At 47.0% G+C, this 27,001-nt stretch overlaps 1 protein-coding gene across 1 annotated transcript in view; it reads left to right on the top strand.

Moving 5' to 3' along the window:
* Positions 1-3,805: 3,805 nt before the first annotated feature.
* The window catches only part of NAT10 (N-acetyltransferase 10), a 38,218-nt gene continuing 15,022 nt past the window's right edge, over positions 3,806-27,001 (top strand). The window contains exons 1-13 of the mRNA XM_046016543.1: positions 3,806-3,954; positions 6,065-6,187; positions 6,530-6,621; positions 10,098-10,269; positions 11,775-11,897; positions 13,483-13,544; positions 15,416-15,530; positions 15,628-15,735; positions 19,072-19,205; positions 20,408-20,501; positions 20,630-20,728; positions 23,539-23,675; positions 26,860-26,984. Of these exons, the coding sequence (XP_045872499.1) occupies positions 6,080-6,187; positions 6,530-6,621; positions 10,098-10,269; positions 11,775-11,897; positions 13,483-13,544; positions 15,416-15,530; positions 15,628-15,735; positions 19,072-19,205; positions 20,408-20,501; positions 20,630-20,728; positions 23,539-23,675; positions 26,860-26,984 (1,369 nt within the window). The 5' untranslated portion in view covers positions 3,806-3,954; positions 6,065-6,079. The remainder of the gene's footprint in view (positions 3,955-6,064; positions 6,188-6,529; positions 6,622-10,097; positions 10,270-11,774; positions 11,898-13,482; positions 13,545-15,415; positions 15,531-15,627; positions 15,736-19,071; positions 19,206-20,407; positions 20,502-20,629; positions 20,729-23,538; positions 23,676-26,859; positions 26,985-27,001) is intronic.

Raw genomic sequence — 27,001 nt, 5'->3', positions numbered from 1 at the left:
TAAAAAGAAGTCCCGTTAAGGTCTGAGTCTTGGTACTAAGATTCCTGTATAATATGTGAATACTTGTCCTACCTGCAGAAGGCCTTTTGTTTGGTCAAATGATTATTTTAGCAGAGTTGCAAGGAAATGACTGTCACATGTGTCACTGTAGCTTCTTGATACAGTAAGACTCTACATATAAGGTACTTTTTAAATGTACAATATCAATCATCTCGTGTGGATAATGAGACTCCTTTTTTAAAGCTTTAAGTAGAATGTCATTGATGATCTTGGTTAGAGCAGTTTTGTTTGTAGATCCTAATATCCCTAAAGAATATGGAAGGGTTTTTGCAATCACTGTATCCTGATATTAAAACAAATATCCTTTAAACATTTTTAATCAGTTAGCTTCTACAGTTCTTTTGTCTCCTATATATGCCTCTCTGTTATGGTGGGAAACTTTTCCACTTAAAGGAGGCATGAAAGTTTGTGTTTATTCTCAGAAGCCTCAGTAACTGAGGTGCTCTGTGACAGCCAGTTCATAAAATGTAGAAGGCAGTTGAGTAGTTAGTTTCCTCATTGTCTTAGGAAATTTGTGCTGTTCATTATATTTCCAATAATATATCTAATTAGGGGAATGAGATACAGGGAAGCACTGAGTACAAACCCTTCTTCATTTCATCTTTAAGTTCCTGAATTCTCATCCTACTGGAGTTCTTATTAAGCACTTTTAAGTTTTACTGACTATAAATTATTTTCAAAGAATCAGTATTGCCCTTGAGCCTATCCCTTCTGTAGAGTCAGTGGGGAGGGAAACCATCAGGAAAATGAATGTAAGTTGTTAAGGCTTATCTCTATACCTTTTCCCATTCTGAGGTTTATAAAAATACTGGAAAAGACTAGTTGTCTTAAATTACATTAGATTAAATTTTAAAATCTGATTCTTTACTGTCCTTGAGTGAAGTCTACATTAGTTGTGTATATTATCCAGTAAAGCTCTGAAGTGCTACTTAAAAGAGGAGAAGGAAAAAGCTTATAAGAAATCTCTCTGGTAGCCTTGTCTTCTAAAGAGACTAGACTACCATACCTTCTTTCAGTCAGGATCTTAATACCTTAACAGGTGTTGGCGAGGTCTAATCCAGTCTCATGCAGAAGAGTGGCTCATTGAGTATAGACAGTGCAAGACCACCTGATCTAGTAAAGGCAATTCTCAGTGTTGTATTTTTATTTATAAATACAAGTTTTCTTTAAGTACTGTGTTTATATTCGGGAGACACTGTATTAAGCCACTGGACGAAGGCTTCATTAGGCAAATCTGGGTGTCCTTTCCAAGCATCGTGGCAAGCACTAAGTATTCAGTGGTGACAAAAATCACTGTGGTTCCTGCTTTCACTGAACAACCTCATCAAAGATAATGATGTGGTGACACAAAAATGTACCAGTGCCATGATGGAGCAACGTGATTGATGACAGGTATAAAGGCTGTGACTCGGATAGGTTATGACCTAGTCAACATGGTCAGGAAAGACTTTGGTGAAAGGGATAATTGAACTAAGACTTGACGGATGAGGAGTAATTAGGCAGAGAAGTGGAGAGAAAGGCATGTCCAAAGGTGTCATCTCCAGTGATTGAGAAGGCTGTCTGCTGAAGTGGGAGAAGTGTCGGTTTTAATAGTTAGTGGCTGAAGAAACAGGTAAAGGGTACTGTAGATGGCTTTATGGTTATGTTCCATGTTAAGTTTTGTCTCTTAACAGTTGGAAACTAAAGGGTTTCTAAACTGTGTGTGTATGGGGCCAGGGGTGGATTAAAGGATGGTCACCTAATAAAATTGCCATTTAAAGAATACACAATGCATTGTTGAGAACAAAATATATGGGGCTAGATGTGTCTATTGGAGTAGCCCATGTGAGAAATTATTATAAAGTGGAGAGTGGTAGTGAATGGCTTCTACATGTTTCCTGTCTCACTGGTCACTGCTCAGTAATCAGTATTCTTTGCTGGGTAGTCCAGTTGTGAGACCTTGATCCCCAGCTAGAATCTTTCCTAGGTGATCTCATCTAATCCCAGGACTTTGAATACAATCACTTTAGTTCACTTCTAAATACTCCTAGGTCCCAAACTCCCTAAAACTCCAGTCTGTAATCTCTATTTGAATGTCTTGAGTGTTCCAAATTAATCTCTTAATTAACCTGCATTCATCCATTTGCTTAGGGCAAATACTTTGGCTACCATTGTTTTTTCTTTCATACCCTGTATCTAGTCCTTAAGTAACAACCTACATGATTCTGCCTTGAAAATGTATCCTGAGTCATCTAGCACTTCTAACCACCCCTACCACTAAGCTTAGAGCAGGTAACTACACTTTTAATGCATGGCTGCTGCTACTCTTGCCCTTTTGCAGTGATTTTTGCACATCAGCCAAGAAAGCCTTTTCTGAGGGCAAGTTGGATTTTGTCACTTCCTAGTTCCCCAAACTCCACTGGTTTTCCCATCCCACCTAGAATTCTGAAGTTTGGTCCATGTGCATTCATTATTTGGCCTAGTTTCCTACCATATTGTTCTTGATCATTGTAGTCTGGCTATGTTGGCTGCTTTGCTACCTTGCCAAGATTTTTACCATCTAGAAATCTATGTGTTACATCTTCAGCTTGATATTCACTCAAATATTTTTAATGCTCATTCTAAATTCAGGGGTTTGCTCCAGTGTCATTGCCTCACAGGCCTTCCATGGCCACCACTAAAACATCCTTTGTCACTATTCACTTGCTGGATACTGTTTTCTTCATAGCACTTAATTATGCAAACTTCATGAGTGACAGGAACATTTTGGTCACCTGATTTCCTTGTGTCTGGTATATTGGCATTTTTGTTGAGTGAATGAGAAAGTGGTCGATATTGGACTAAATGGGTGGTGGTGATGATTACATTATAATTGTACGTGTCTTGATGTGGGGAAGGAATTTCAGTGAGGAAGGGAAGATAAGTTTGGCTTCAGACATTTTGAATATGAGGTATCTGAAAAATATCAAGAAAGCAACTGGGATCTACTTGAAGGTCAACGATCTGGCCCAAAGACAAGAATGTGTAAGAATATATATGTGGTTCTTGTGCTTGGGCGAGTTTCACCTGGGAGCTGGTGGGGGTGGGAGGGTGGAGGAAGAAAGGATGTTAAGTAATTTATCAAGAGCAGAGCCCCAGAGCTGGTTTTCAGAAGAGCGCCGTCATTTGATGGCCAGATAAAGGCCTAAGGGGAGCTTATAAAGTACCCACTCTGGTGGGTGGGAAGCCTACTGAACTCCCGACAGGTCTACAGGGTCGTTTCTGCAGGTGGGAAGGGTCAAATGAAATGAATCGGGTCTGCTGGTCGAGTTTCCTCATATTGTCACATTAAAGTGGGAAGTTATTTTAATAAAAATAGTCAAACTCACGCACAGATCCCTGGAGTCGGTCATCTCATAAAACCAGGCTAATACACAATCCTGGTCCACTTACCATGTGCTGCCCCGGACCCATCTGGAACCCGGGCTAGTCCCAGTACAGTGGCAGGGGCTGGGGGTGCGGACACCTGTATGCACACTTCCCCCTTCGAAGCCAAGGTATTTTGAGTTTGACGAACGGTAGCCCAGCTACCCGAGCAAAACCGGAATTTCCCAGCTGCGTTGTCTATTTATGCTGCAGCTCCGCCTCCTGGGCCTCTGACGTCATCACACAGAGACCTGGTTGAGAAAGGTCCCCGCACGCGCGTGCCGCCGTGCCGTTAGTGCGCTTGCGCACACGCCTATTTCTAGGGCCTGAGCGGGACGAGCTTCGCGGAGCGAGACCAACTCTGAAAGCTCGCAGTCAGGCATCCGCTAGGGGCAGCCCACTGCTCCCTTAAAGCTGCTGGAGTAATTCGGTTCCCCCACGTGCTTCCGCTTGGCTGCAGGCTGGGATCCGCTTGGCTGCTGGCTGGGATCCGCTGGGCTCCGGGCGCAGGTAGCCAATACGGGATGTCTTGGGGTGGGTGTTGAGGTCGGTGTCCATGTCTTTCTTGGGCCCAGAGGTGACCGGCTCGAGGATGAAGTCTCTGTATCCATGCAGATGCCCGGCCCTCGCCTCCTGCCTTCCCGCACGGGCGCTCCTAGATGACAGATTCCTCTTCCCCGATTGGCGGCCACCCTCGGCGTGCTTCTTGGGCGCTCTCGGGGCTCGATCTCCACCTTCTAGGGACCTCTTGCTAGGGGTCGGGGTGAGGGGGTGGGTGACAACACTTTCGCTTTCCGCGGAGCTTGCCCACAGTTCCCGGTATAGGCGCTGGGCATGAAACTGAGGCGCTGGGCGTTAAACTGAATCCGGATCTTCCCACGTTTTAAACTGTTTGTCTCACCTCATTCTTTTATAGTCTTTATTCAGCAATCACATTCAGGACTTTGTTTTATTTGCTAATGCCCCTAGAACGGTAACTAGCACACAGATGCTATTTTGTTAGACCAGTAGATGAATGAATGAAGAAAAGCCCTCTTTGTCTTCTCTCAGGGCCCTCTTCATCCATTAAGCCTTCGTGGCAACTCCAGCCCAGAGTAATCTCAGACCTTCATCAGACCACTGGCTGTACTGTTATTTTTACACCTAATTTTGTCCGTCTTAAGACCGATTGCCCCTTATCTCTTTTACTTGAATATTTTCTCCAAGGAGAATGAAAGCTCCTTGAAGTCAAGGCTTTATCTGGCGTTGCTTCTGGGGCTCCCCTAGTAACTAGGGCAAAAAGCAGCCCCTAATAATTAGTTATTGATTGATTAGTGTGTGATCGTTTTGTGACAGCTCAGCGGAGAAGCTGGGCAGATCCGTGAGCTGGAAAAAGCTTAGGCTTTGGAGTCTTTCTTCCTTGAGATACTTGAGTTCTTTTATACTTGCTCCTTTCCTCATGAAAAAGGAGCCATTGATTGTAATATAGTGTTGAATATTAAGATAGAACTGCTAAAATCCACATTTGGATTGGAGGTTAGAAGGATGGTTATGCCATAGTTAAGGCAATTGATGAACTTTATGTTTAGAAGCAGCAAGCCCTGGACTTCCTAGGTAACCTGTCATTCTTACTCTTATGTTGCAATAATATAATTGATATTCCTGATGGTTCCAAAATGATGCGGTATTTTGTTATATGTAGTCACAATAACTTTTAAAAGGTCTCTCTGTACAGACTTCAGTATGGTTTTCCCTCCCTCGAGGAGACAATTGGGACACATTTCTTTTCTTTTCTTTTTTTTTTTTAAGATTTTTATTTATTTATTTGACAGAGACACAGTGAAAGAGGGAACACAAGCAGGGGAAGTGGGAGAGGGAGAAGTAGGCTTTCTGCTGAGCAGGGAGCCCGATGGCGGGGCTCGATCCCAGGACCCTGGGATCATGACCTGAGCTGAAGGCAGCCGCTTAATGCCTGAGCCACCCAGATGTCCCTGGGACACATTTCATCACAATAATATTCATTGATTTCCTTTCCCTGACTTTATTAGTAATGCATATGAATTAAAAAAAAAAAACACCAAATAACAAAAGAACAAAATAAAAATCATCTGCAGTCTCACCATTAAGAAATAATTACATTTTGGTGTTTTCTTCTAGGTCTGTTTTCCCTATATGTTAGGTAAATGCATTTAAAAAAAGAAGGTATGCTTTGTCTTGTGATGTCTGTCTTCTCATAAGTATCTACGTCCATATCCTTAGATAATTTCTGAAAGTTATTTTGAAAACCTTTCTTGAAAACTGCCTTATTATCCTGTAAATATGCCATCATATAGTTTAATCATTCTATTTTTTGGAGCATTGTTTCCGGTTTTGGAAAAAACCTCCTTGTTAGAAGTATGAATTACAGCTTCTCTTCTGACTTTCCTGCTGAGGAAACATACTCTTCACCTCCCAAGCCACAGTTTCCTAATTTTAAAAATGAAACTGATGTGTTCCCTAGGGAGCAGTTGGAGAGTTAAGTAAAATGATACTTAGAAATGTGCCTAGCACAGCTCCTGGCCCCACAGGAGGCTGCCAGCTAATGTTTTCACCCAGAATCTGGTGTTCATGTACAGCTGTGTTTCCTTTCTCTCTGTTTCAGCGGTAATCGTTCACCATGCATCGGAAGAAAGTAGATAACCGAATCCGGATTCTCATTGAAAATGGAGTCGCTGAACGACAAAGGTCTTTGTTTGTTGTAGTTGGAGACCGAGGAAAGGATCAGGTAGGACCTGGTCAGCACTTCCTGACTGACTTTGTGTCTTATCCCAGAGTCAACTTGCTCCTGGCCATCTGAGGTTTCAGCACGTGGTAACATTAAGGTCCCTTTGACTGGTTTTCTCTGAGTAAGATGCCTGTGAGAACCTCAGAGGGGGACTGAGCATGAGGTTAAGTATGTGTGACTGCGCTTCTAGCCCTTGCCTAGGCACTGCTGGCCTTGGGACCTGGGGTGCTTTCCTTTCCTGGCCCTTGGTTTACTTTCTGGATCTGTCAAGTGAGGTCTTGGACCTGGCAGTTTCTGAGGCCTCTTTGGGTCCTGAGATTCCGTGACTCTTTATTTTGGCAGGTGGTCATACTCCATCACATGTTGTCCAAAGCAACGGTGAAGGCTCGGCCTTCGGTGCTGTGGTGTTACAAGAAAGAGCTGGGCTTTAGCAGGTAAGTTTGGCCCTTTGAGTGTCCCATACCACTTACAATTCCTGCTCCTTTGTTCAGTGCCAGGCAGTGATTCCCAAATCTAGTTTTTCAGGGATCATTAGGGAGGTGCTACCTCTGAGAACACTTCCAGAGATAGAAAATAAGAGCACAGATGTCCTTTCTGCATTCCTGACAGTAAGTTTCATTTATTTTATTTTTTTAAAGATTTTATTTATTTATTTAGTTGGCAGACAGAGAACACAAATAGGCAGAGAGGCAGGCAGAGAGGGAGGGAGGAAGCAGGCTCTCCGCTGAGCAGAGAGCCCGATGTGAGGCTCAATCCCAGGACCTGGGATCATGACCTGAGCTGAAGGCAGAGGCTTTAACCCACTGAGCCACTCAGGCCCCCCCCCCCCCCCCCCCCCCCCGCCGCCGACAGTAAGTTTCAAATCCATTTCATGCTCTATAGAGGACCGCTTCCCAATGCCTTGCTTTCTGCCTCTGATTGTTTTTACTTTTCTGAGCTGATCACGCTGATCTAATGCAGATTCCTTCAGTTGCCTTTTCCCATCTCAAATTTACTCTGCATTTTCAGTCTCTTTTTGGCCTTTTGTTCCTGAGGAGGATGTGCCTCATCCCATGGCCTTTGCAAACCCCTTTACGAACTCTGCATTTCTTCTCTCACTTCTTTTAGGACCTGCATCCTCTTTCCTGTGCCAGCCACTCCATACTCCTTTGAAATTTGCTCCTTTGTCATGTGCTCAGTTCTCCAGTCTCGGGAAAAAAAAAATGACGAGCTGCCTACCCAGTTTTATCTCTCAGGCTCTTATTTTTCTCTTATGTTTATTGCTGTGAAGTAGAAACACTGTGCACTTCTAGTCACTCTTTTTTTTAACTGGCTTCTGCTTCGATTATTGTGACCAGATTGTGCTCTGGGAAGTCACTGACAGCCCAACACCTCATGCAGCAGCTTTTCTCCCTCTTCCTCCTTCCTCTCAGAGCTCTTTCTCCACTGGTTCACTGTTGTGTTTGACGGTTGGCTCTCCTCTTATTTTTCTGAAGCTGCAGTAGTCAGGACATCTGGTTGAAATAGCACACCTCCGCCACAAACACACGTAGGCCCGAAGGGAGTTCCTTGAGGTCTGCGCAATACCTACGGGAATGCGATGTCAGCCCTGCCTTAGCTGGTGTAGAGCCAGAGCCCGGATGCTCCCAGTGCTTGCCTGTCTCAGCTCTGCTCGTCCGCCCTGTTCTTTCCCACTACAGTTCCACCATCTGTGTTCTTTTGTCCCCACGGCTGAAAGAGCTGTTGAGTGTTGAGGTCCAGCAATGTTGGACCTCTGTCTTTCTCCCCAAATTCCTGTGGCAAGATGCCCACCCCTGGGCCTGAGGAGGCGGGGTCAGTCCCTCTAGTGGAAACCTGGTAGCTCAGCCCTCAATTCTGTGTCTGGAGGAGTTTGGGGTGCCAAGTCATGTTCCTTGGCAGATAATCCACTCTGTGGTCACGTCAGAAGTGCGCTCCTTTCTTGGCCTCAGTGATGCTTTCTCAGACTGCCTTCCTGAGCAGTGCTCTTTTTCTTGATCTTACCTCCTACTATTTGCCCAGCTTGCATGTGTGTTTCTGTCCTTGAGTCTCTCCTTTCTCCTTTATTCCCAAATGTGTTTGTCTCTGGCATTGACTCGGAAATGGAAATCTCCAGTTCAGGCTGCCCTGTGCTGTGGCCACTCCTAGCCTTGGCCCTGCCACCTCTGTCTGGGATGCCACCGCCACCTCTCAGGTGTCCCCTTCTGAAACATTTCCCACTCTTCAGGGCCTGCCTCCTTCCCCAAACTCCCCCCAAGCCCTGGAGTCACACCTTGGGGCGCCTCTACCCTCTTGGCTGCCTGCTGTCTTCCAGAGCTGGTCACCCTCCATTCTCCCTCCCCGGGAAGATACGCATTTGCGCCCTGGTCTTGTTTTACTTCCAGGTGGTAAGTTCATTTAGTTAGGAGGCCTTGCCAGCTTATCTTTCTATTTTCATGTTTTAAGATGGTCTGGCATGTTAGTAGTAGTGCTCATGGTGCTCAGGTGGTATTTGTTGAGTCGAATGCGTTATTTAGCAGACTTTGAGCTGCTTTCAGTTGTACTTAGTGCCAAAGGCTAACTTTGATTAGTTCCCATCCTTTGATCTTCAAGAGACTTGATTCTGCCTAAAAGAAGCTGGGTTTTGAGTGAATTGTCTTGCTTTTTAAAAAAAAAAATATATATATAAATGGCGTTCTTTGAGAAATATGAAAAATACAGACAAATCACAAAGGTGAAGATAAAAGCGCTCATAATCTCAGTACATAGGCATTGTTAGCTTTTAGCTGTCTGTCACTGTGGATCGTTGTAAATCACAGTAGGTATTTTGTTGTATGTATTCTTTCATAATTGGGCAGGTAAGCATTTATAATATACATTGAGAATAAGGCCTTTTGCCTGTCAGCAGAATGTGAAATTTTGGGGCTTGTGTCATTGCCGTGCAGTTGGTTAATGTCAGACGGGGCAGAATTAGGTGGTTCACAGTGTTCGGGGCAGATTTGTCTTTCCAACTTAACCCCTCCGTCTTCACTTGTAAGACTCTCCTCTGTACCTCTTGTAGCTCTCCCAGCCCGGTCTTGAGGTGACAGAGCACCAGATTAGCTGATGCTTGTAAGTCATGGGCTAAGGCATGAGCCCAAGGTGACAGTGACAGTCACCTTGCCCAATGGCCTCTTTCTCAGATGAAGAAATATGGGCCCAGAGGGAAGGCCTTTGTTCTAGCTATTCAGTTAGAGAACTGTGGTAACATTTTCATCAGTTATAATCCTTAATTCTGGAGTTGTCCTGTTTTTCTTTCTTTCTGTAGAGCAAAGAGTTGAATGACAGTTGGGCAGTCAGGGTTTTTAAGATAAAAGAAAAAGCTCAGGATTCCTGAGAGCTATCCAGATCCCATTCCAACCCTTATATCCTCTGTCAGGATTGTCTTAAGTCAGGGCTGCCCTTGAGGACTTGATCCCACAGCCTGGGGAAGGAAGTAGATGAATTCATTTTGAAAAATGAATAAACTACCTGTGGTCACCCTTTCTCAGGTCTTCTGGGGAATCTGGGGAATGGTACCGTGTAGTAGAAACATGGGCTTGAGACTAAGGTAATGAGGTCACCAGGGTTGATTTCAAACTCTGGTCTAGCCAGATGTGAGCTTTAGGTCCTTCCATTACTTTCCTTGGGAAGTTAAGTATTTGCAGAATGTGCCAGGGCAGCATAGCAAGGCCCCCCCCACAGATTCACCCTGGCTCCCTCCGAAGCCTGTCCTCAACCTCTCTATGCTTTCCTTCACCTTTAAAGGGTGGGGTTAGCCCTGTAGTTGCCGAGTTTCCTTCCCGCTCTGAAGGTCTGGGTGGGTGATCATTGATTGGCCTGTCCCCTGCTCCCACCCTTAATAGCCTCTCTGGTTAACTGGCTCTCCTGGGGTGTGTGTTGGGGATGATTGCAGTCACCGGAAGAAAAGAATGCGACAGCTCCAGAAAAAAATAAAGAACGGGACACTGAACATAAAGCAAGATGACCCCTTCGAACTGTTCGTGGCGGCCACAAACATTCGCTACTGCTACTACAATGAGACCCACAAGATCCTGGGCAACACGTTCGGCATGTGTGTCCTCCAGGTGGGTGGCTTCCCCTGGCCTGGGCCTAGAGTCCGAGCATGAGCGTTCCCCACGAGAACAGCTGGGCCCTAAGGAGGAAGGCTCACCCACCACCTACCCTGCACATGGTCAGTGGAATAGTTGGCCACTTTCCAAAGCAGACTGGATAACTCACCCCATATGAGAATGAACTTTTCCACTTAGGGCGGTACTTACCTAGAGATACCAGAGCTGACATAGATGCTCCATCACAGCTCCTTCTAACCTGCTGAAGGTGAGAAAGGAAGTGCTGTGAACTCCAAGTGACCCCATGTCCCCTGGTCCTTCCTGGAACTAGCTGGAGACTTTGGTGAGCAGGGAACAGTGGGACCTGTTTTCACCAACAGGGTAGAGCCCTGTGTGCACTCAGGCGTTCTCCCAGACTGCTTGATTGCCATAACCACCGGCAACACCCTCCATCCCTCTCTGTCCTTAAAATCCCCTCACTGTCCCCCCCCCCCCACAGAGAACTACCTGGTGCTTTTTTTCACTGGTATTATTCTCTTGCCAGTCAAGTTAATAGACGAAATTTCATGTTTTTCTTTGTTTTGAGCTCTGGTGGTCTGTGTTTTATTCTTTTTTTTTCTTTTTAAGATTTTATTTTTTATTTATTTGACAGAGATCACAAGCAGGCAGAGAGGCAGGCAGAGAGAGGAGAGGAAGCAGGTTCCCTGCTGAGCAGAGAGCCCAATGCAGGACTCGATCCCAGGACCCTGAGATCATGACCTGGGCCAAAGGCAGAGGCTTTAACCCACTGTGTTTTATCCTTTTATTCCTTGACACTGTGACCCCCGCATCCCCCCAAAAAGAACACATTTAGGCTCAGATCCCAATTTTGGTCTGTGTTTATAGTATGCATGTAATATTGTGGTAATATACGTTATAAAACGTACCTTATAAAATGGAAATTAAGAAATGAGGGAAAAAATCATGAATTGGGAGTTTCTATTTTTTCTTTCTACCTTCCAGTGGGTTGTCCCATACTGCTGGATTACACCCCACCTTAGAGACGAGAAGAGAGCATTTTGCCTCTTCTCACCCCACCATGGATTGGTAGCGAGTGTTCTTAGGCCACTGTTACTGGTTGCCATGAAGAAGGCAGTGGTTCCCCCGTGTGGCGGAGTTGAGTCTCGTCAGACAGGTTCTGTCTGTGAGCACATCAGAAAATGCTTGTGAGGGATTTGTGAAATCCAAGTGCAAATCAGTGAAGGTGGGAGGATTTCTTCCCAAACAGGCTTTTGTCTGATAGTCTTAGACACACTTGACATACAAAACCAGGCACGCCTTTTCTCCAGGGCTGGGCTCGCTTCTCTGCCCATCGGGAAGGGGTGGGTGTGTGTGTGTCCACACTGGTGAGTTGGGTGGGGGCTATGGTCTTGGGTTTGTGTTCTGAAGCCCTCCTCCTACTCTATCACCCGGTCCTTAGTTGAGCTTCCCTGGGAGTGCTCTTGGCATGACCAGCCCTATCCAAGGTCTCCTTTTTCCAGGATTTTGAAGCTTTAACTCCAAACTTGCTGGCCAGAACTGTGGAAACGGTGGAAGGTGGCGGGCTGGTGGTCATCCTCCTACGGACCATGAATTCACTGAAGCAGTTGTACACGATGAGCATGGTAGGTGTGTGATTTGTAACCGAACTCAAGCGGTTCAGACCAAGCTGTGTTTTTGCTGTTGGCCACTTTCTTTAAAGAACTTCCGTTGAGCAGTTCCAGTGAGTGGTCAGCACAAGCTCCGGGCTGGGAGCTTTTTGACTGCCAGGAATGAGAAGGACACTGCCTGACTGTGTCTTGGCATCTGAATTTCACTTTTGATTTTGGGTATTTGTGGATTTCTACACCAGTGAGATTCGGGTGTGATGCAGCTGTTGCGTAGTTCCATTTCTGGGGTGGTATTCTGCATATTCGTGTGCTGCAAAAAAGAGACCACGCACAGACATCTTCACCGGTCCTCATCCTTGTGGTTGATGAGGGAACATTTTCCAGTTCCAGTCCCAGTTTGGCAAGAGCTTTGACTGTGGAAGGGGTAGTTTCCCTCCAGAGCCGCGGACATGGTTAGGAGTGGGACTGTGTCTCAGTGGGTGCAGAGCTGTCAGTAATACCCCGTCAGTATTGCCACGTGGATGTTCTTAGTTCTTGGGTTTTCAGTCATGCCCGTGGCCCTACTCAGGAATGGAGTTAGGATTAGCCTCAGGCTTTCACGAGCTGTGTTTAACCTGGACTTTCCTCAAACCTTAGTGGCTGCTTCCCATCACCACTGCTCTTCCCATCACCTGACGCTGTGGCCCCTCTGGCTTCCTCGGGTGTCCTAAGAGGCCCACGCATTTGCTGTGGCCACTGGGATATCTGCAGGGCCCTCTTCCTTACCACATTCAAGTCCTTGCTCAAATACTGCCTCCTCAGCGTGGTCTTTCCTCACCCCCCGTTTGGAATGCATGACCTGCTTTGTTTTTCTTCAACACATTGGCCAACTACCTGAAGTTACAGATTTATTTATTTATTGTCTGACTTTCTGTGCTAGTCTCTAAACTTCATGGGATCAGGGACTTTGTTTTCCTTTCTGGTGCACTCCCAGATGCTGGGAGAGTGACTGGCATTTAGTAAGCACTCATTAAATGCTTGTGAGTGCATGAATGCCCTTGTGCCCACGTCAGTTTGTTTGTCCTTCTTCCCCCTTTCATGTGGCTGTCTGCTCCTCACCTCAGAGGGCCTTCCCTCTCTACTGCAGGTAAGTAATCGCCCCCTGCCATTTGCTATCACGGCACCCTGGTTTTCATTCGTAGCATTGGCCAGAATTTTACTCATTTGTTTCCCTCCAACCATCAAACCGTAGGCTTCATGGGAACGGAGGCCATGCTTCGTTAAACACCGGTGTACAGTCAGCATGTCTGGCACACGGTTGGCATGTACGTTTTATTGAATGAAGACATTTTATGGTGCTGGATAAAATGTGGAAAAACGTCAGAGTTGAGATGGGGGAAGTTTGTTGTCATAAAAAAACACTACACTGAGAGTTTGCTGATCCCAGTTCCAGCAAGGAGCGGTCCAACCATCGAGCACAGCAGATTGCGTAGGGGTGGATTTCCAGCAGCAGCTCTGGCGCCTCTTTATCCCAGGGCTGCTTGTTACAATGTCTGTACAGAGACCCGGAGCCCCAGCGTTACTGTGAGATGTCTTTGTTCACGGATGTTGTCTCCTTCAGGACGTGCATTCAAGATACAGGACCGAGGCCCATCAGGATGTGGTGGGAAGATTTAATGAGAGGTACGTCCGAGGCACATTCCTCAGGCCCTTAATTGTGAGGAGCTGTGGCGGGAAGCACATTTTTGTCTTGGACCCAGCAGAAAGCTGCGCTCTTATCCGAGGGCAGGTGGCACGGGTCCAGAGCGGTGAGAGCCCGGACAGCCGTGGTGGTTGGGAAGCCAACTGGAAGCAGTGAAAGTGAGTGGGGGGCTGGGGCTTGAACCAAGTCCTTCTCCTCTCTGGCTTCTCACTTACTCTCCTGTCAAAGGGGTAATTTGTCTGGGTTACCGTTTCCCAAAATGTGTTTCACAGAACGTTAGTATTTTAAGAGGGACTTGAAGTCAAAAGGGTTTCTGGCCAGTTGTGTCTGGGAAATGCTGATATGGTTTGTCCTGTGTGAAGATTCACGTTGTCCTGTCGTAGCCTCTGGAAGTCTTGCAGAAGCAGGGACCTATTTAACTGATCGTTTCCCAGATTTATTTGACCACAGAGCCCTTTCTTAGGGAGCACTGGTTAGCAGCCTGTGAGACTCCATAGGAAGCTGTGGCCTGGGTTACTGGTCCTCGTCTAGAGAAGTCTTGCTTACTGGGGACATGTGGCAGTGTCTGGAAACATTTCGATTGTCATGACTTGGGGGACACTGTTGGAGGGGTGGGGGACGCTGCCGGCATCTAGTGAGTAGAAGCCAGGGATGCTGCTGACCAGCCTGAAGTGAACAGAACAGCCCCACAACAAAGAGTCTGAAATGTTGCTCGTGCTGAGGTTTAGAAGGCCTGGCCTCGAAACTTGGGGCCTTTCCAGTTTTCATCGTCTCTGGTGCTTTCACTCAGTAGATGGATTAGGTTGGGAGCTGGCCGCCTGCTGCCAAATGGAACAGAAGGAAGCCTGTGACAGGAGCCCGTGAGGCTCTCTCCTTGTGCTGGGGGAGGCCCTTGAATTCTCTAGCCAAACACATGTTTTCCTATACTCAGGAGCTTCGGTGTTAATTTCTTTCTTTTCTTTTTAAAGATTTTATTTATTTATTTGGCAGACAGAGAGAGATCACAAGTAGGCAGAGAGGCAGGCAGAGAGAGGAGGAAGCAGGCTCCCTGCCGAGCAGAGAGCCCGATGTGGGGCTCAATCCCAGGACCCTGGGATCATGACCTGAGCCGAAGACAGAGGCTTTAACCCACTGAGCCACCCAGGTGCCCCCAGTGTTAATTTCTTAAGGGACCTTTTCTGTCTTCTCCCTTGTCTTTATTTTTTCCTCGTGGCAGAAGGTAAATTCGTTTATGTATGGATTTGCTTCCCTGTGTGACTGTTTCCCTGTGTGACTGGTGGGGTGGGTTTGGAGCTCCCCACTGAAGGATGGTCTGAGACAGCTCAGTCTTTAAAGGGTGAGCGTGAGAGGGTGTGGGAAGAGCCGTGTGACGCAGAGCAGTGACAGTTGTATACAGTAGGAGTACTTACAACCTGTCTCTCAAGACAGTTCTGGGTGTTCTTGTTTGCTGTATAAAGCATGTTCAGGGGGCGCCTGGGTGGCTCAGTCCGTTAAGCTTCTGCCCTCTGCTCAGATCATGATCTTGGGGCCCTGGGATGGAGCCCCACTTCGGGCTCCCTGCTCCACAGGGAGTCTGCTTTGCCCTCTGCCCCCTCCCACTGCTTTTTCTGTCTTGCTTACTCTCTCTCAAATGAGTAAATAAAATCTTAAAAAAAAAAAAAAAAGACATGTTCAGGTACTTTGTAGAGGAAGCTCAGAATCCTCTTGCCCTGCCCTCCAACTGCGTTTTGGCTTTCTGTAGCTTTCTTAGAGCCGTGGGGACCAAATGACTTTCCTGAAGAAAAGCCACACCTTTGTTATGTAGGCACTGCCCTCCTTCCCCCCAACACCTCATGACCATTTTATTCCTCAGATTTATCCTCTCTCTGGCCTCTTGTAAGAAGTGTCTTGTCATCGATGACCAGCTCAGCATCCTGCCCATCTCGTCGCACGCTGCCAGCATTGAGGCCCTACCTCCCCGGACCCCAGTGAGTCAGCCAGCCGGCCAGGAGTCAGGCCGAGGCCGTGTTTTCTGTGGAGACCCTCCCGTGGCAGTGGCAAACCTTCTCCTCTCCTGTCTGGCAGGAGGAGAGTCTTGGTCCTTCTGACCTGGAGCTGAAGGAGTTGAAGGAGAGCTTACAGGACACCCAGCCGGTGGGCGTGTTGGTGGATTGCTGCAGGACCCTAGACCAGGTGAGTGTGGCATCCCGAGCTTCCCCGTGCCAGGATGGGCAGTGCAGGGGAAAATAGAACGTGCAGAAAGCTACAGAAGCCACGCTAGGACAAGTCAGGACAAGTCAGGACTTGGATCCTCCTGGGGAAGGGACCTTTTCTCTTGCTTTAACTTGTGCAGGAACATCAGTCTCTGTCATCTGCGTTCTTAAGAGGCCCAGGGATTACCTCCCCCTCCACCCCACGTCGTCAGTTCTGGGAGTAGAGGGTCGGGGGCTGTGCTGGGGGAGATGGATTGAATTTAAAGAGGAAACTCCCTGGCACTTTTTCCAAAAGAGGATGATATGTCTGTATTCTTCCATTTTAGTTAAGTTTTAATGACATAAAGATTTTGCTTCTGCTTTGTGTAGAAGTGAGAGAAGAGCCTGAGGCTTTGTGCCCTGTGCCTTGTGCCCTGGTTCCAGAGTGAGGTCTGATGGGGCCCTGTGCGGTGGTATGGCTGGGTGGGCTGGGAGGGAGCTTCCAGGACGCACATCTGTGCTCACCAAGGTGATCAGGGCTGGTACCCTCAGCTTCTCTAGTGGTTCCTGGGCTCTGCGGGACCTGACTGTGCCCAGAGGGCTTCACACTGTCAGATGTGTTCAGGGTTCTGGTCCAGCCTGAGCCAGAGGAACAGTCCAGGCCTCTTGGCACTGGGCTCTGCCCTCAAAATGGAAAACAGCTGCAGTGACACCTCCCATTTGGGGTGGAGGCCCAGCAGGCTGATTTCCCTGCTTGTTCTAGAAATAGAATTATCGGCCACATAGCTCTCTGTGCAGCCCAGGCTGCAGGCTTTAGGCTTCTTTGAGCCACTTTCTGGTCCCCTTTGTCAGAGAGAGGAAATGAGCGAGAGGATGGAGAAAGGGCAGAGGAGGGAGAAGGTATAAAAACAGTTGGAGCGTTGTAAGAAAATACACAGAAAAAACATCACCAAGTATGCAAGAGCGTGCTTTAAAAATGGAAGATGGTGTTTCTACTTGGCAGTCCCCCTTTGCAGGGACAACTGCCATTAATAGTTTATTGTGTGTTCTTGAACTTTTCCTGTGTATACAAATGGAGATTTTACAAATATGCGAAGAGATTATGCTGTACAGTGTAAGTGGTTCCCTAGTAGGCATTTGAGTTGATTTTAGCTTTTTTCCTATTATAACCAGCAACAGTGTGAAAACGCATTTTTCCCTACACCTTGCCAGCACTGGCTGTGGTTAAACTTCTAAGCCTACCAGTCCTGTGTTACAGGGACACAGAATCACTCTTGATTTGTGTTGCTTTAATTATGAGAAAAGCAGGTACTTTTTTCATATAATTACTGGGCATCTGGGTTTGTTCATTTTGTAAATTATTTCGGGGGGTTGGTTTTTCATTGTAGCATATTGTTTTAGGATGTATTTTCTAAAAAGATTTTTTATTTTAAAAGATTTTATTAATATGACAGAAATCACGAGTAGGCAGAGAGGCAGGCAAGGTGGGGCGGGGGGTGGGGGGGAAGCAGGCTCCCTGCTGAGCAGAGAGCCAGATGTGGGGCTCTATCCCAGGACACTAAGTTCAAGACCTGAGCTGAAGGCAGAGGCTTAACCACTGAGCCACCCAGGTGCCCCAAAAGATTTATTTATTTGAGAGAAAGAGAGAACATGCACATCTGTGCAGGGGAGGGGCAGAGGGAGAGAATCTTCAAGCGGACTTCCTGCTGAGCAGGGAACCCAGCGTGGGTCTGGATCCCATGATCCTTGAGACCATGACTTGAGATAAAACCAAGAGTCGGATGTTCAACTGACTGAGCCACCCAGGCGCCCCTAGAATGCATGTTTAGTCCACATATCTTACCCTTCTGTTACGGTAGATTTTTCCTGGTTATGTGTTGTCAGAATTTAGAACTTCTCAGCAGGAAGCAACAAAGGAACAAAACACAGCGCTCAGCAAAAGCCATTAAGAAGAGTAGGACCTGGATCTCCTCTGAGTGTTTCCATCTGGAGAGACTCTGGCTTCTTGAAGTGCTTTCCCTTCCTTCCTTTCCATCTGCCTGGGCTTGTGTCTCCTCAATATCTTCTTCAGTGTCACTGCTTGGCCTTCTTCCCAGTTTTGGCCTTTTCCTAGGAAGATCCCAGGCGGGGAGTAGAGTTTGGCCCCCAAGTAGTGTTGTGGTTCCTCTTATTCAGTGCTTCTGGCCTCTTGCTCTCCTAGGTGCTAGACACGACCCTAGGCACTGGGCTCCGCAGTAGAAAGGAGGGGCACACCTGCTTTGTGGAGTTTGCTTTCTGGTGGGTTGAGTCTGACGTTAAGTCAAGGAAGTGGGCCAATCCTGATATGTAGTGGAACATGCTGTGTACGATGGGGAAACACACAGTGTTACAGAGGGATCAGGAATGCAGGAGGTGGGCAGAGGCTGTGGTTCTGGGGACCCTGGTTTAGAAGATGATCCTTGAGCAAAGCCTTGAAGGAGTTGGGGAAATGAGCCCTGGGGCCGTTGGAGGGAGAGTGCTTCTGGCGAGGGGCCGCCAGGGGCAGAGGCCTGGGGTAGGAGTCAATGCGGTGTGTTCGGGGACTGCAAGGCGGCTGCCTGGGTTGAAGCAGAGTGAGCGGATGCGAGTAGGAGGAGATGACAGAGGTCATGAGGCACAGCCGCGTGGCCCCGAAGGGCTTGGCACTTACTGTCTGAGAGGTGGGCACCCACGGTAGGTTTCACAAGCCCAGTCTCTCAGCACAGCTGCTCGAGGGATCCCCAGGCTCAACTTTAAAATTTATCCTCTGGCTGCTGTGTTGAGTCTAGACCATAGGGGAACAAAGGTGGAAGCAGAAAGACTAACTGGGAGTCTCTTATAAGAATGGGGGAAGACTGCCTGGGGGCTTTGAGTAGCATGGCCGCGGAGGACACTGGGGATTGATGGGCTTTGCCGGTGAATCAGAGGTAGGGAGAAAATGGAGAGGCTCTTGGCCTGAACAGTGGAACAGTTAACTGAGAGGGGGAAGACAATAGATGGAGGAGGTTGGTGGGGGACACCCTGGGTTCCCCTCAGGTCAGTTTGAGAAGTCCGACAGACATCCCGGTGGAGACATGTAGGGGCAGCTGCAGGTACACAGGAGTTTGATGGGTGGGAAAGAGGTCTAGAAGTGTGTGTTCCCAGCGTCTGAGTGGCATTTCAGGCCCTGAGACTGAGAGGCTCTGACCAGGCGGTGAGAAGCCCGAGTACTGAGCTTTGCCTCCTGGCCTGCTGGAACAGGTCCCCTTTGAGTTAGCCCTGACTTCCCCTCAGTAGTGGTGGTAGGTGGCTGAAACTTGGTCTTTCTCCCAGCTCGCCTAATAGGGTTCTCTTTTCACAGGCCAAAGCTGTCTTGAAGTTCATCGAGGGCATCTCTGAAAAGACCCTGAGGAGTACTGTCGCGCTCACGGCTGCCCGAGGAAGGGGGAAGTCTGCAGCCCTGGGATTGGCTATTGCTGGGGCAGTGGCTTTTGGGTAAGGAGCTCTCATTCCCCCGCTTTGGGGAGTCTGAGCCCTGAGGAATAAGCGTGCAGAATAGGAGTCAAGGGACTGGGAGACCGTCCCTGGGGCTGTGTGAGCCCCTGTGTGATTTCTCCAGGTTGTGGGTTCCTGTCTAGACGCAGCGACACTGTTCCCCCTCCCCCGGTGGTGCACACATGTGATGCAGGCATGTGGATGCATGCAACAGGACCTTTGTGATCACTATTTAAAGTTGAACACACAGACAAAGTGGGACAGATGTGCAAGAGGAAAGAAGCAGGAGTAAGAAACTTTAAAACTCTTCAGGACATGGGAATGTATGTGACTATCTTTGCTGACTGCAGAAAGTACACATTTGACATTTTAATGGTTTTGATCAGTGGAACAGCTTGTTTGCTCTTGAGGAGCTGCCTTTGAGTGTGATGTTCCTTTCTGTTCTTTTGCCCTGGGTGGGAGGTTTATGCGATTGCCGGAAGAGCGTTTACTTCCCGCTTCACAGGCAGAAATAATGGACCTAGAATTTACCGTGTCCTCATATGCGGGGTCTTCCTTGGTGCTCCTAGTAGCTCCGTAAGCATTTCGCGGCGGGATAAACCTAGGCCCAGGGAGTTTCAGTGAATCACTCGTGATTCCCCAGCAGGTGAGTGCTGGCAGTGCTGGCCCGAGGGCAGCCCCTGTCTTCTGGTCTGTCATTCCTGATGCTCCAGTGGGGCTGGTCAGCACCTTCGCCATTGGCACTCTACACTCAACCAGGCCCCCTGCAGGTTCGCTGCAGTCGTGGCCTGAGCACCCATTGAGCTGTTGGGCCTCACGGTCTGAAACGCTCTCAGCACAGCTAGCAAGGAGTGAGGCCACTCTCTGGTCCCAGGACACAGGCTCGGGAAGCAGTGCGTACCTCTCGGCAGCGCGCCTTCACAGATGTCAGGAGCGGGCTGCCCGGGCGCACCGCCTTCTCACTGTTCATGTGTTCTCCTTAGTTTGGGACAAAAATGGATGTGGATCTGGAGTTTCACTTTTCCTCCCTAGAAAGTGTTCTTTTTTTTTTTTTTTTTTTCCCTTTTTCCTGCTGTTGTCTTTGGTAATCACCTGTGGGACAGAGCAAACAACAATCTCTTCTTTCCTCTTAACATTCCCTACATGTCCCTTTTGGATGTCCTAATTCCTTAAAAAAATTGTCCTTTTCTTTTGTTCAATAGGTACTCCAATATCTTTGTTACCTCCCCAAGTCCTGATAACCTCCACACTCTGTTTGAATTCGTCTTCAAAGGATTTGATGCTCTGCAGTATCAGGTAGGAAATGAGGATAAGGATTTACTTTGGTTCCATGCTGGGCTTAAGTCTAGGTGAAGTCTTTGGAATGCCTGCTTACTTTAATTTTAGTTTCTAAAGTTTGTCCTTGATTTGACTCTCTCCATCAGGAGCACCTGGATTATGAGATCATTCAGTCTCTCAATCCTGAATTTAACAAAGCCGTGATCAGAGTGAACGTATTCCGAGAACACAGGCAGACCATTCAGGTGAGGCTTGTTCTAAAACCCTGCTGTGTGGGGCCAGTGTTCTGCTGTATTTATTTACAGCCATTTTAGTTAATTTTATGTCATGTGTAATTGGGTGTCTTGATACGTGTTGCTGCTTTATGATAAACCTGATCCAGATTTTCAGGCTCTTATCAAGGAAAACCTGGAAGCAAACTCGGAAACATATGTAGCCAGGTCGGAAGGTTATTGTTTTATCCCTTGGAAATTGAATAAGTGGGATCGTGACCATGAACCAGCTAGAAGAACCACACTCACTGTCTGACATCAGGTCTGATTTTCCTTAGTTAGGGTAGGTTTTCAGATGGTGCATCTGTGACTAGAACAACAGCCTCACCATTTAAAAGAGAAAGAGAACTTTGGAAGATGTACTCTGAATCTTTGTGGTTTAGCTAGTGCCCTATTTTCCTTTTTAAACAGTGTTTCCCTGAAAGCTCCATAAACCTCCAGTGCTCTGGAAGCCTGAATGGCATGCACGTGTCCAAACGCCGCAGTTTTGTTCAGTTGTAGAGAAGCATCAGTGTGACAGACTTACAGAAGGAATGGAGGCCCCTGGGCTCCCAGCAGAGGAGGCTCATCGATTATTTTCGGTCTTGGGGTGGGAAGTGGGCCAGGTAAACTTGGCAGTTTGTGACCTTTCTGCCTGTGAAGGCATATGTATCCGCCTGTCAGGGAGCTATACCTTTCATCGAAGGTTCAGATTGTAAATAATGATAAGTGTCTCTTCCTTTTACCTAAGCATCTTCATTTTTTCCTGCTAGGTCTCTTTCTAGAATCCCTTCATTCTGTACATTTCTCCCCATTTTTGCCAGATTCCCTCAGCCTCCCTGAAAGGGAGGAAGTCTGATGGTGGGGTGGAATGGAGGGCAGGCGACAGGCAGTAAGAATACAGAGACCTGTTAAAACTCAAGAAAAATACACAAACCAGAGAAAGGAAACCTTTCCTTGAAATGCCCAGGCTCAGCCCTTGGTGCTCTTTGGATCTGTAATCAGAGACCGGCTTATATTGCCAGAGTCCCTTTGTCTCCAGGCTGGAGTTTAAACACAGAAGAGGTGACCTGACTTTATGAGGCTCCATTTGGGTCCCTTTGAGGCCGCCTTCTCCTTGCTGGAAATTGAGAAAAAGTCGAATATTAGATTAAAGTCGGCTGCGCCTCTCCGGGGGGCTGCTTTCTGCTGTTTTTATGAGGTGCTTGTTTAGTTTTTCCCCTTAAAGAGTCCAAGGCATGGGGCCCTACTGAGGGTGTGTGTGTGCTGTTAGAGTTGAGTGGGGCTGCTCTGTCCCTGACCATCATTCCACTTCCAGCAAAGCAGTTAGATGATCTTACTTGTAAAGAAATTCTTGAGAAAAGTATAGAGGTCAAGGTAATACTCAGAATCCGAGCATGTAAGCCTAAGAAATATTGACACTTTGTTGTTTGCTATGTTTATTTCATATTTTAAAGGCATTTTTATTTTTGTCTTAAAGATGTAAAACATCAGAGACAAAAGCGAAGCCCGTCTTGTACCCCTCCCCATCCCGTTTCCTCCTTCTGCCACTCCCCATAGGTAACTCGGCTCTGGGTTGGTGTGTTTCCTTTCATTTCCTTTGTTTGTATTTTACTAAGTAATTAGGTATCCATGAACGATAACATACCGTACTTGTCCTTTTTCGGCCTGCCTTGTTACTCAGCATTTGTTTTCAAGATTCGTCCAGATGAAAGCTTGCAGCTCTGGTTGATTTTCAAGCATTATATGTTTATGTTACTATTTGTTTATGTTTCTAGGAATGGAACTATTCGACTTAGGGTATGCACAGATTCCCCCCTTTTCTTTGTTTTTGCCAGATTCTCCTTTAAAAAAGTGTACCAGTTTACCTTCCCATCAGCATTTTTTTTTTTTTTTAATTTTTGTTTTCCTCAAGTTCTTACCAACACGGGTGTTTTATGGCTATTTATTTTCCGTGTCCGTGAGTGAAATGGGACCTCCTTGCTGTCTCTGGCATTGTGCTGCTTACTAGCAAGGTTGCGTGTCTTTATGTTAGTTCAGGTTTTCCCTCCTGTAAAATACCTCTTCATGGCCTTGCCCAAACTTTAAAAATAGCAGGAGGCCCTGAAGAAACTGAAGGGGTGGTTTGCATGCGTAAGGATGCCAAACTTAGGGCAAGTTTGTGGTGTTAGGTAGCCAAGCTAGTCATGCAGTTAAGGATATGTGAGTGTGTGTGTATTAGGAAGGCATCATCGAGTCTTAGAAGCGTCCGCTTCAGGGCTGGAAGACTTGGCCTTAATGATGACGGTGTCTAAGCAGGTAGCCCAGGACCCAGTGTGTAGGAGGTGCTTGAGACACCTGACCGTCCTATCCACCGCTGCTGCTGGGACGAGGCTGTGCCTCTGGCTCCCTGGACAGGGCGAGGCTAGGGAGAAGCATGGGAAGACAGAGAAGAAAGGAAGGGGGAGCCCCATCTATCAGTACTAGAACAGGCAACAGCCAGGGCATTTTTCCAGATTTCCCTGATGTTTCTCCCAAGAAGCCATCAGATGGGTATTTCCTCCACTTTACTGGACAGGAGTCTGAGGCTGCGAGGCTGAGTGACCCGTCCAGGGGCACGTAACTGGTGGTTGAACTTCCGAACCCAGGTGTTGGGCTTCAAGCCCATTCTGTTTTGTCCTGCCAAGAAAAAGTGGAAAGGAGGAATGAGAGAAGAACTGGGAAGTGGGAAATAGGACAGAGAGGGGCCTTTATGAGGCCTTGCAGGGATCACAGCTGTGGCCCTGGGGTGGCCGGGTAATAACATAAACTTCTCTTCCCCACAGTATATACACCCTGCAGATGCTGTGAAACTGGGTCAGGCCGAGCTTGTTGTGATTGATGAAGCCGCTGCCATCCCCCTACCCCTGGTGAAAAGCCTCCTGGGCCCCTACCTTGTGTTCATGGCATCCACCATCAACGGGTAAGCACTTGGGGGGGAGTCATTGCTCCCGTTGTAGGTTCTTTTTTTTTTTTTTAAATATTTTATTTATTTGACAGAGAGAAATCACAACTAGGCAGAGAGGCAGGCAGAGAGAGAGAAGGAAGCAGGCTCCCCATGGAGCAGAGAGCCCGATGCGGGGCTTGATCCAGGACCCTGGGATCATGACCCGAGCCAAAGGCAGAGGCTTTAACCCACTGAGCCACCCAGGCGCCCCCAATTGTAGGTTCTTGACCGGTAGCGGTCGTGAGTGAACGTGCCTGGGTCGGGGTTGGTGGTCTGGTTCTCGAAGCCAGAGTCATAGGAGCTGCTTTGGTCTCTCCTGGCGCATTGGAGTCAGTCTCTCATTAACGAGTGGCACGCACCTCTGGTCTGATGGTAAAATGGGCAGCACGAGACTGACGAATTTCATAACTCAAGTGGTGAGGGTCTCATCTTGTCTCTCGGCCTGATTAGTTTTCAGAGAGCACCCAGCAGTACTGATGTCTCTCTTAGAGCCATGTGAAAATACAGTGTGACAGCAATGATCATATTAGCATAAGACAGCAGTCTTTTTTTTTTTTTTGTAAACATTTATTTATTTGAGAGCAAGGTGGGGGAAGGGGTAGAAGGGGAGAGAGGATCCCTAGCAGACTCCCCACTGAGCGTGGAGCCTGACGCGGGGATGGATCCCACAACCCCGAGATCGTGACCTGAGCCGAAACCAAGAGTCAGATGTTTAACCAATTGAGCCCCCTGGTGCCCCAAGACACCAGTCTTATAGTGGCTCAAGAGCTTTGTTTAGATACTTGAAATATTTAGTTCATGCTTGCTGTGGAACCATTAGGAAAAACAGGCAAGCAAAAAGAAAAGTCACCAATGGTATCACCACTGGGAAGTAGCTTCTGTTAGAATTTGTTATACGTTTTCTACACATTTACTTTACTTTTTATTTTGAACAAGAATGTGAACATAGTTTACCTATTGTTTTTTAGTTTGTTTTTTTATGTAACATACACTGTGACCTTTTTCCAGGTCAGTAAGTATTTATCTTCAGTATTGGAAAGATTTCTTTGTGTGAATCACATCTTGAAGAGATAATCCTTTGTTAATAGATATATTATTGTGTCTGCTTTACTATACTGAAAATATTTTAAAAAGTGGATTTTACTTTTTTTGTGAACAGTTTTATTGAGATATAATTCATGTACTAATCAATCTACCCGCTTCGAATGTGTAATTCTGTGTTATTTAGTATCTGCACAGAATTGTGCAACCAGCCCCACAATCAATTTTGCATTTTCATCACCCCCAAAAGAAAAACCATACCCTTTACCTGTCACCCTCTAATCCCCCTGCCTTGGGGAACTACTATTTTACTGTCTATAGATTTGCCTGTTCTAGACAATTCATGTAAATGGAATCAAACAATGTGGGGGTCTTTTGTGCTGCCTTCTTTCATTTACCATATTTTCAAGGTTCGTCCATGTGTCTTGTGTCAGGATTTCCTTCCTTTTAATGATCAAATAATATTCCATTGTATGTTTGTACACATTTTATTTTTCCGTTCACTTGTTGGTGGACATTGGGGTGGTTTCTGTCTTGGCTGTCAGGAATAATGCTGCTGGGAAGGTTTTCAGTGCTTTGGGTATATACCTAGAAGTGAAATTCCTGGGTCAGATAGTAGCTTTACATTTAACTGCTTGAGGATCTGCCAGACTTTTTTTTTTTTTTAAGATTTTATTTATTTATTTGACAGATCACAAGTAGGCAGAGAGGCAGGCAGAGAGAGAGAGAGAGGAGGAAGCAGGCTCCCTGCTGAGCAGAGAGCCCGATGCGGGGCTCGATCCCAGGACCCTAGGATCATGACCTGAGCGGCAGGCAGAGGCTTTAATCCACTGAGCCACCCAGGCACCCCTGCCAGACTATTTTTTAACGCAGGTGCACCAATTTAAATTCCGACCCGCAGCATATGAGATTTCCAAGTTTTCCATGTCCTTGCCAGCATGTGTGTTACATGTCTTTTTGATTATAGCCATCCTAGTGAGTGTGAAGCTGTGTCTTGTTATGGTCTTCATTTGCATTTCCCTAATGGCTGATGATGTGGGTGGGCCATCTTATCATGTGCTTATCCACCGTTTGTGATCTTTGGAGAAATAGCTATTTAGATCCTCTGCTCATTTTTCTATTTGGCGTATTCGTCTTTTTATTAGGGAGTTGTAAGTTCTCCTCATGTATTCCAGGTACCGGTGCCTTACATGATTTACAAAAATTTTCTTCTGTTTTTTTTTCCCCACTTCCTTGATAATGTCCTTTGAAGCGCCAAGGATTGTTTTGTTGCTTGTGCTTACTTGTTTTCCCTCTTTTTTAAGTAAGTAAATAGAATTCTTTTGAGGAAGCTTTGTTACATGTGGCTGGGAAGGAGAATAAAATACCTCAGCATTCCGATTTTTTGATCATTCTTTAAAAATAGTATTCGAGTAAGAGGAAGTATTTATATGGCCTATAAATATTATCATAGTACGTACCATGAGGTGATGTAATACTGAACAAAAAAGAAGACCCACTAAGCGGTCTACCCCCCTCACGGCCCCCCCCCACCTATGCTATGACTGAAGGAGGAAATACAAATGAGAAGAGTCCATTTGGTGGCCAGAGTAAAGACGATTTTTTTTTTTTTTATTTTTTTTTTTTTTCAAAATCTTTGTTAGTTGTTTTGTCATCTTCTCAGTGGAAGTAGGGCTGAGAGGAACTACTGAGGTGGTGGGTTATTCAGTCTTGATTTTCCAAACCGGAAGCACTCTCTGCCTTCCTTCAGGCGCATCTTCAGTGGCAGCTAACTCACTGACTCTGAACACTGTTCCAGTTTGTTATGCTGAAGGCTTTACTCGCATCCTCTTTCCAGTCCTTATTTTCATTTTGGTTCACCTCACACCTCACCTCCCTTGAGGTGTGAGGCTTAAAGAGGGTGAGTTCCTTGCCCAGAGGTGCTAAGTAGTCATGCCAGACTTGAATCCCAGGCCCCACCGGCCCCCAGCTGAGGCACCCTGCTGCCTTGCCTCCTTTGGGCGTGTACACCCTCTGCGGGGAGTCCAGACGGCAGCAGGGTGAGGAAGGGAGCTCTCCATCCTCTCCTAGGGGGTGGATTTCGGACGTCCTGCCTGATGGCCTTTGCTTTTGCTCCTAGCTACGAGGGCACTGGCCGGTCCCTGTCCCTCAAGCTGATCCAGCAGCTCCGTCAGCAGAGCGCCCAGAGCCAGATCAGTACCACCGCAGAGAACAAGGCCACAGCGACAGCCAGACTGGCCTCAGGTACCCCCAGAGCTCTT

The sequence above is a fragment of the Meles meles genome, chromosome 8 (assembly GCF_922984935.1).
Source record: "Meles meles chromosome 8, mMelMel3.1 paternal haplotype, whole genome shotgun sequence".
Classification (NCBI taxonomy): domain Eukaryota; kingdom Metazoa; phylum Chordata; class Mammalia; order Carnivora; family Mustelidae; genus Meles; species Meles meles.
This window is presented reverse-complemented; position numbering and strand designations above follow the sequence as displayed.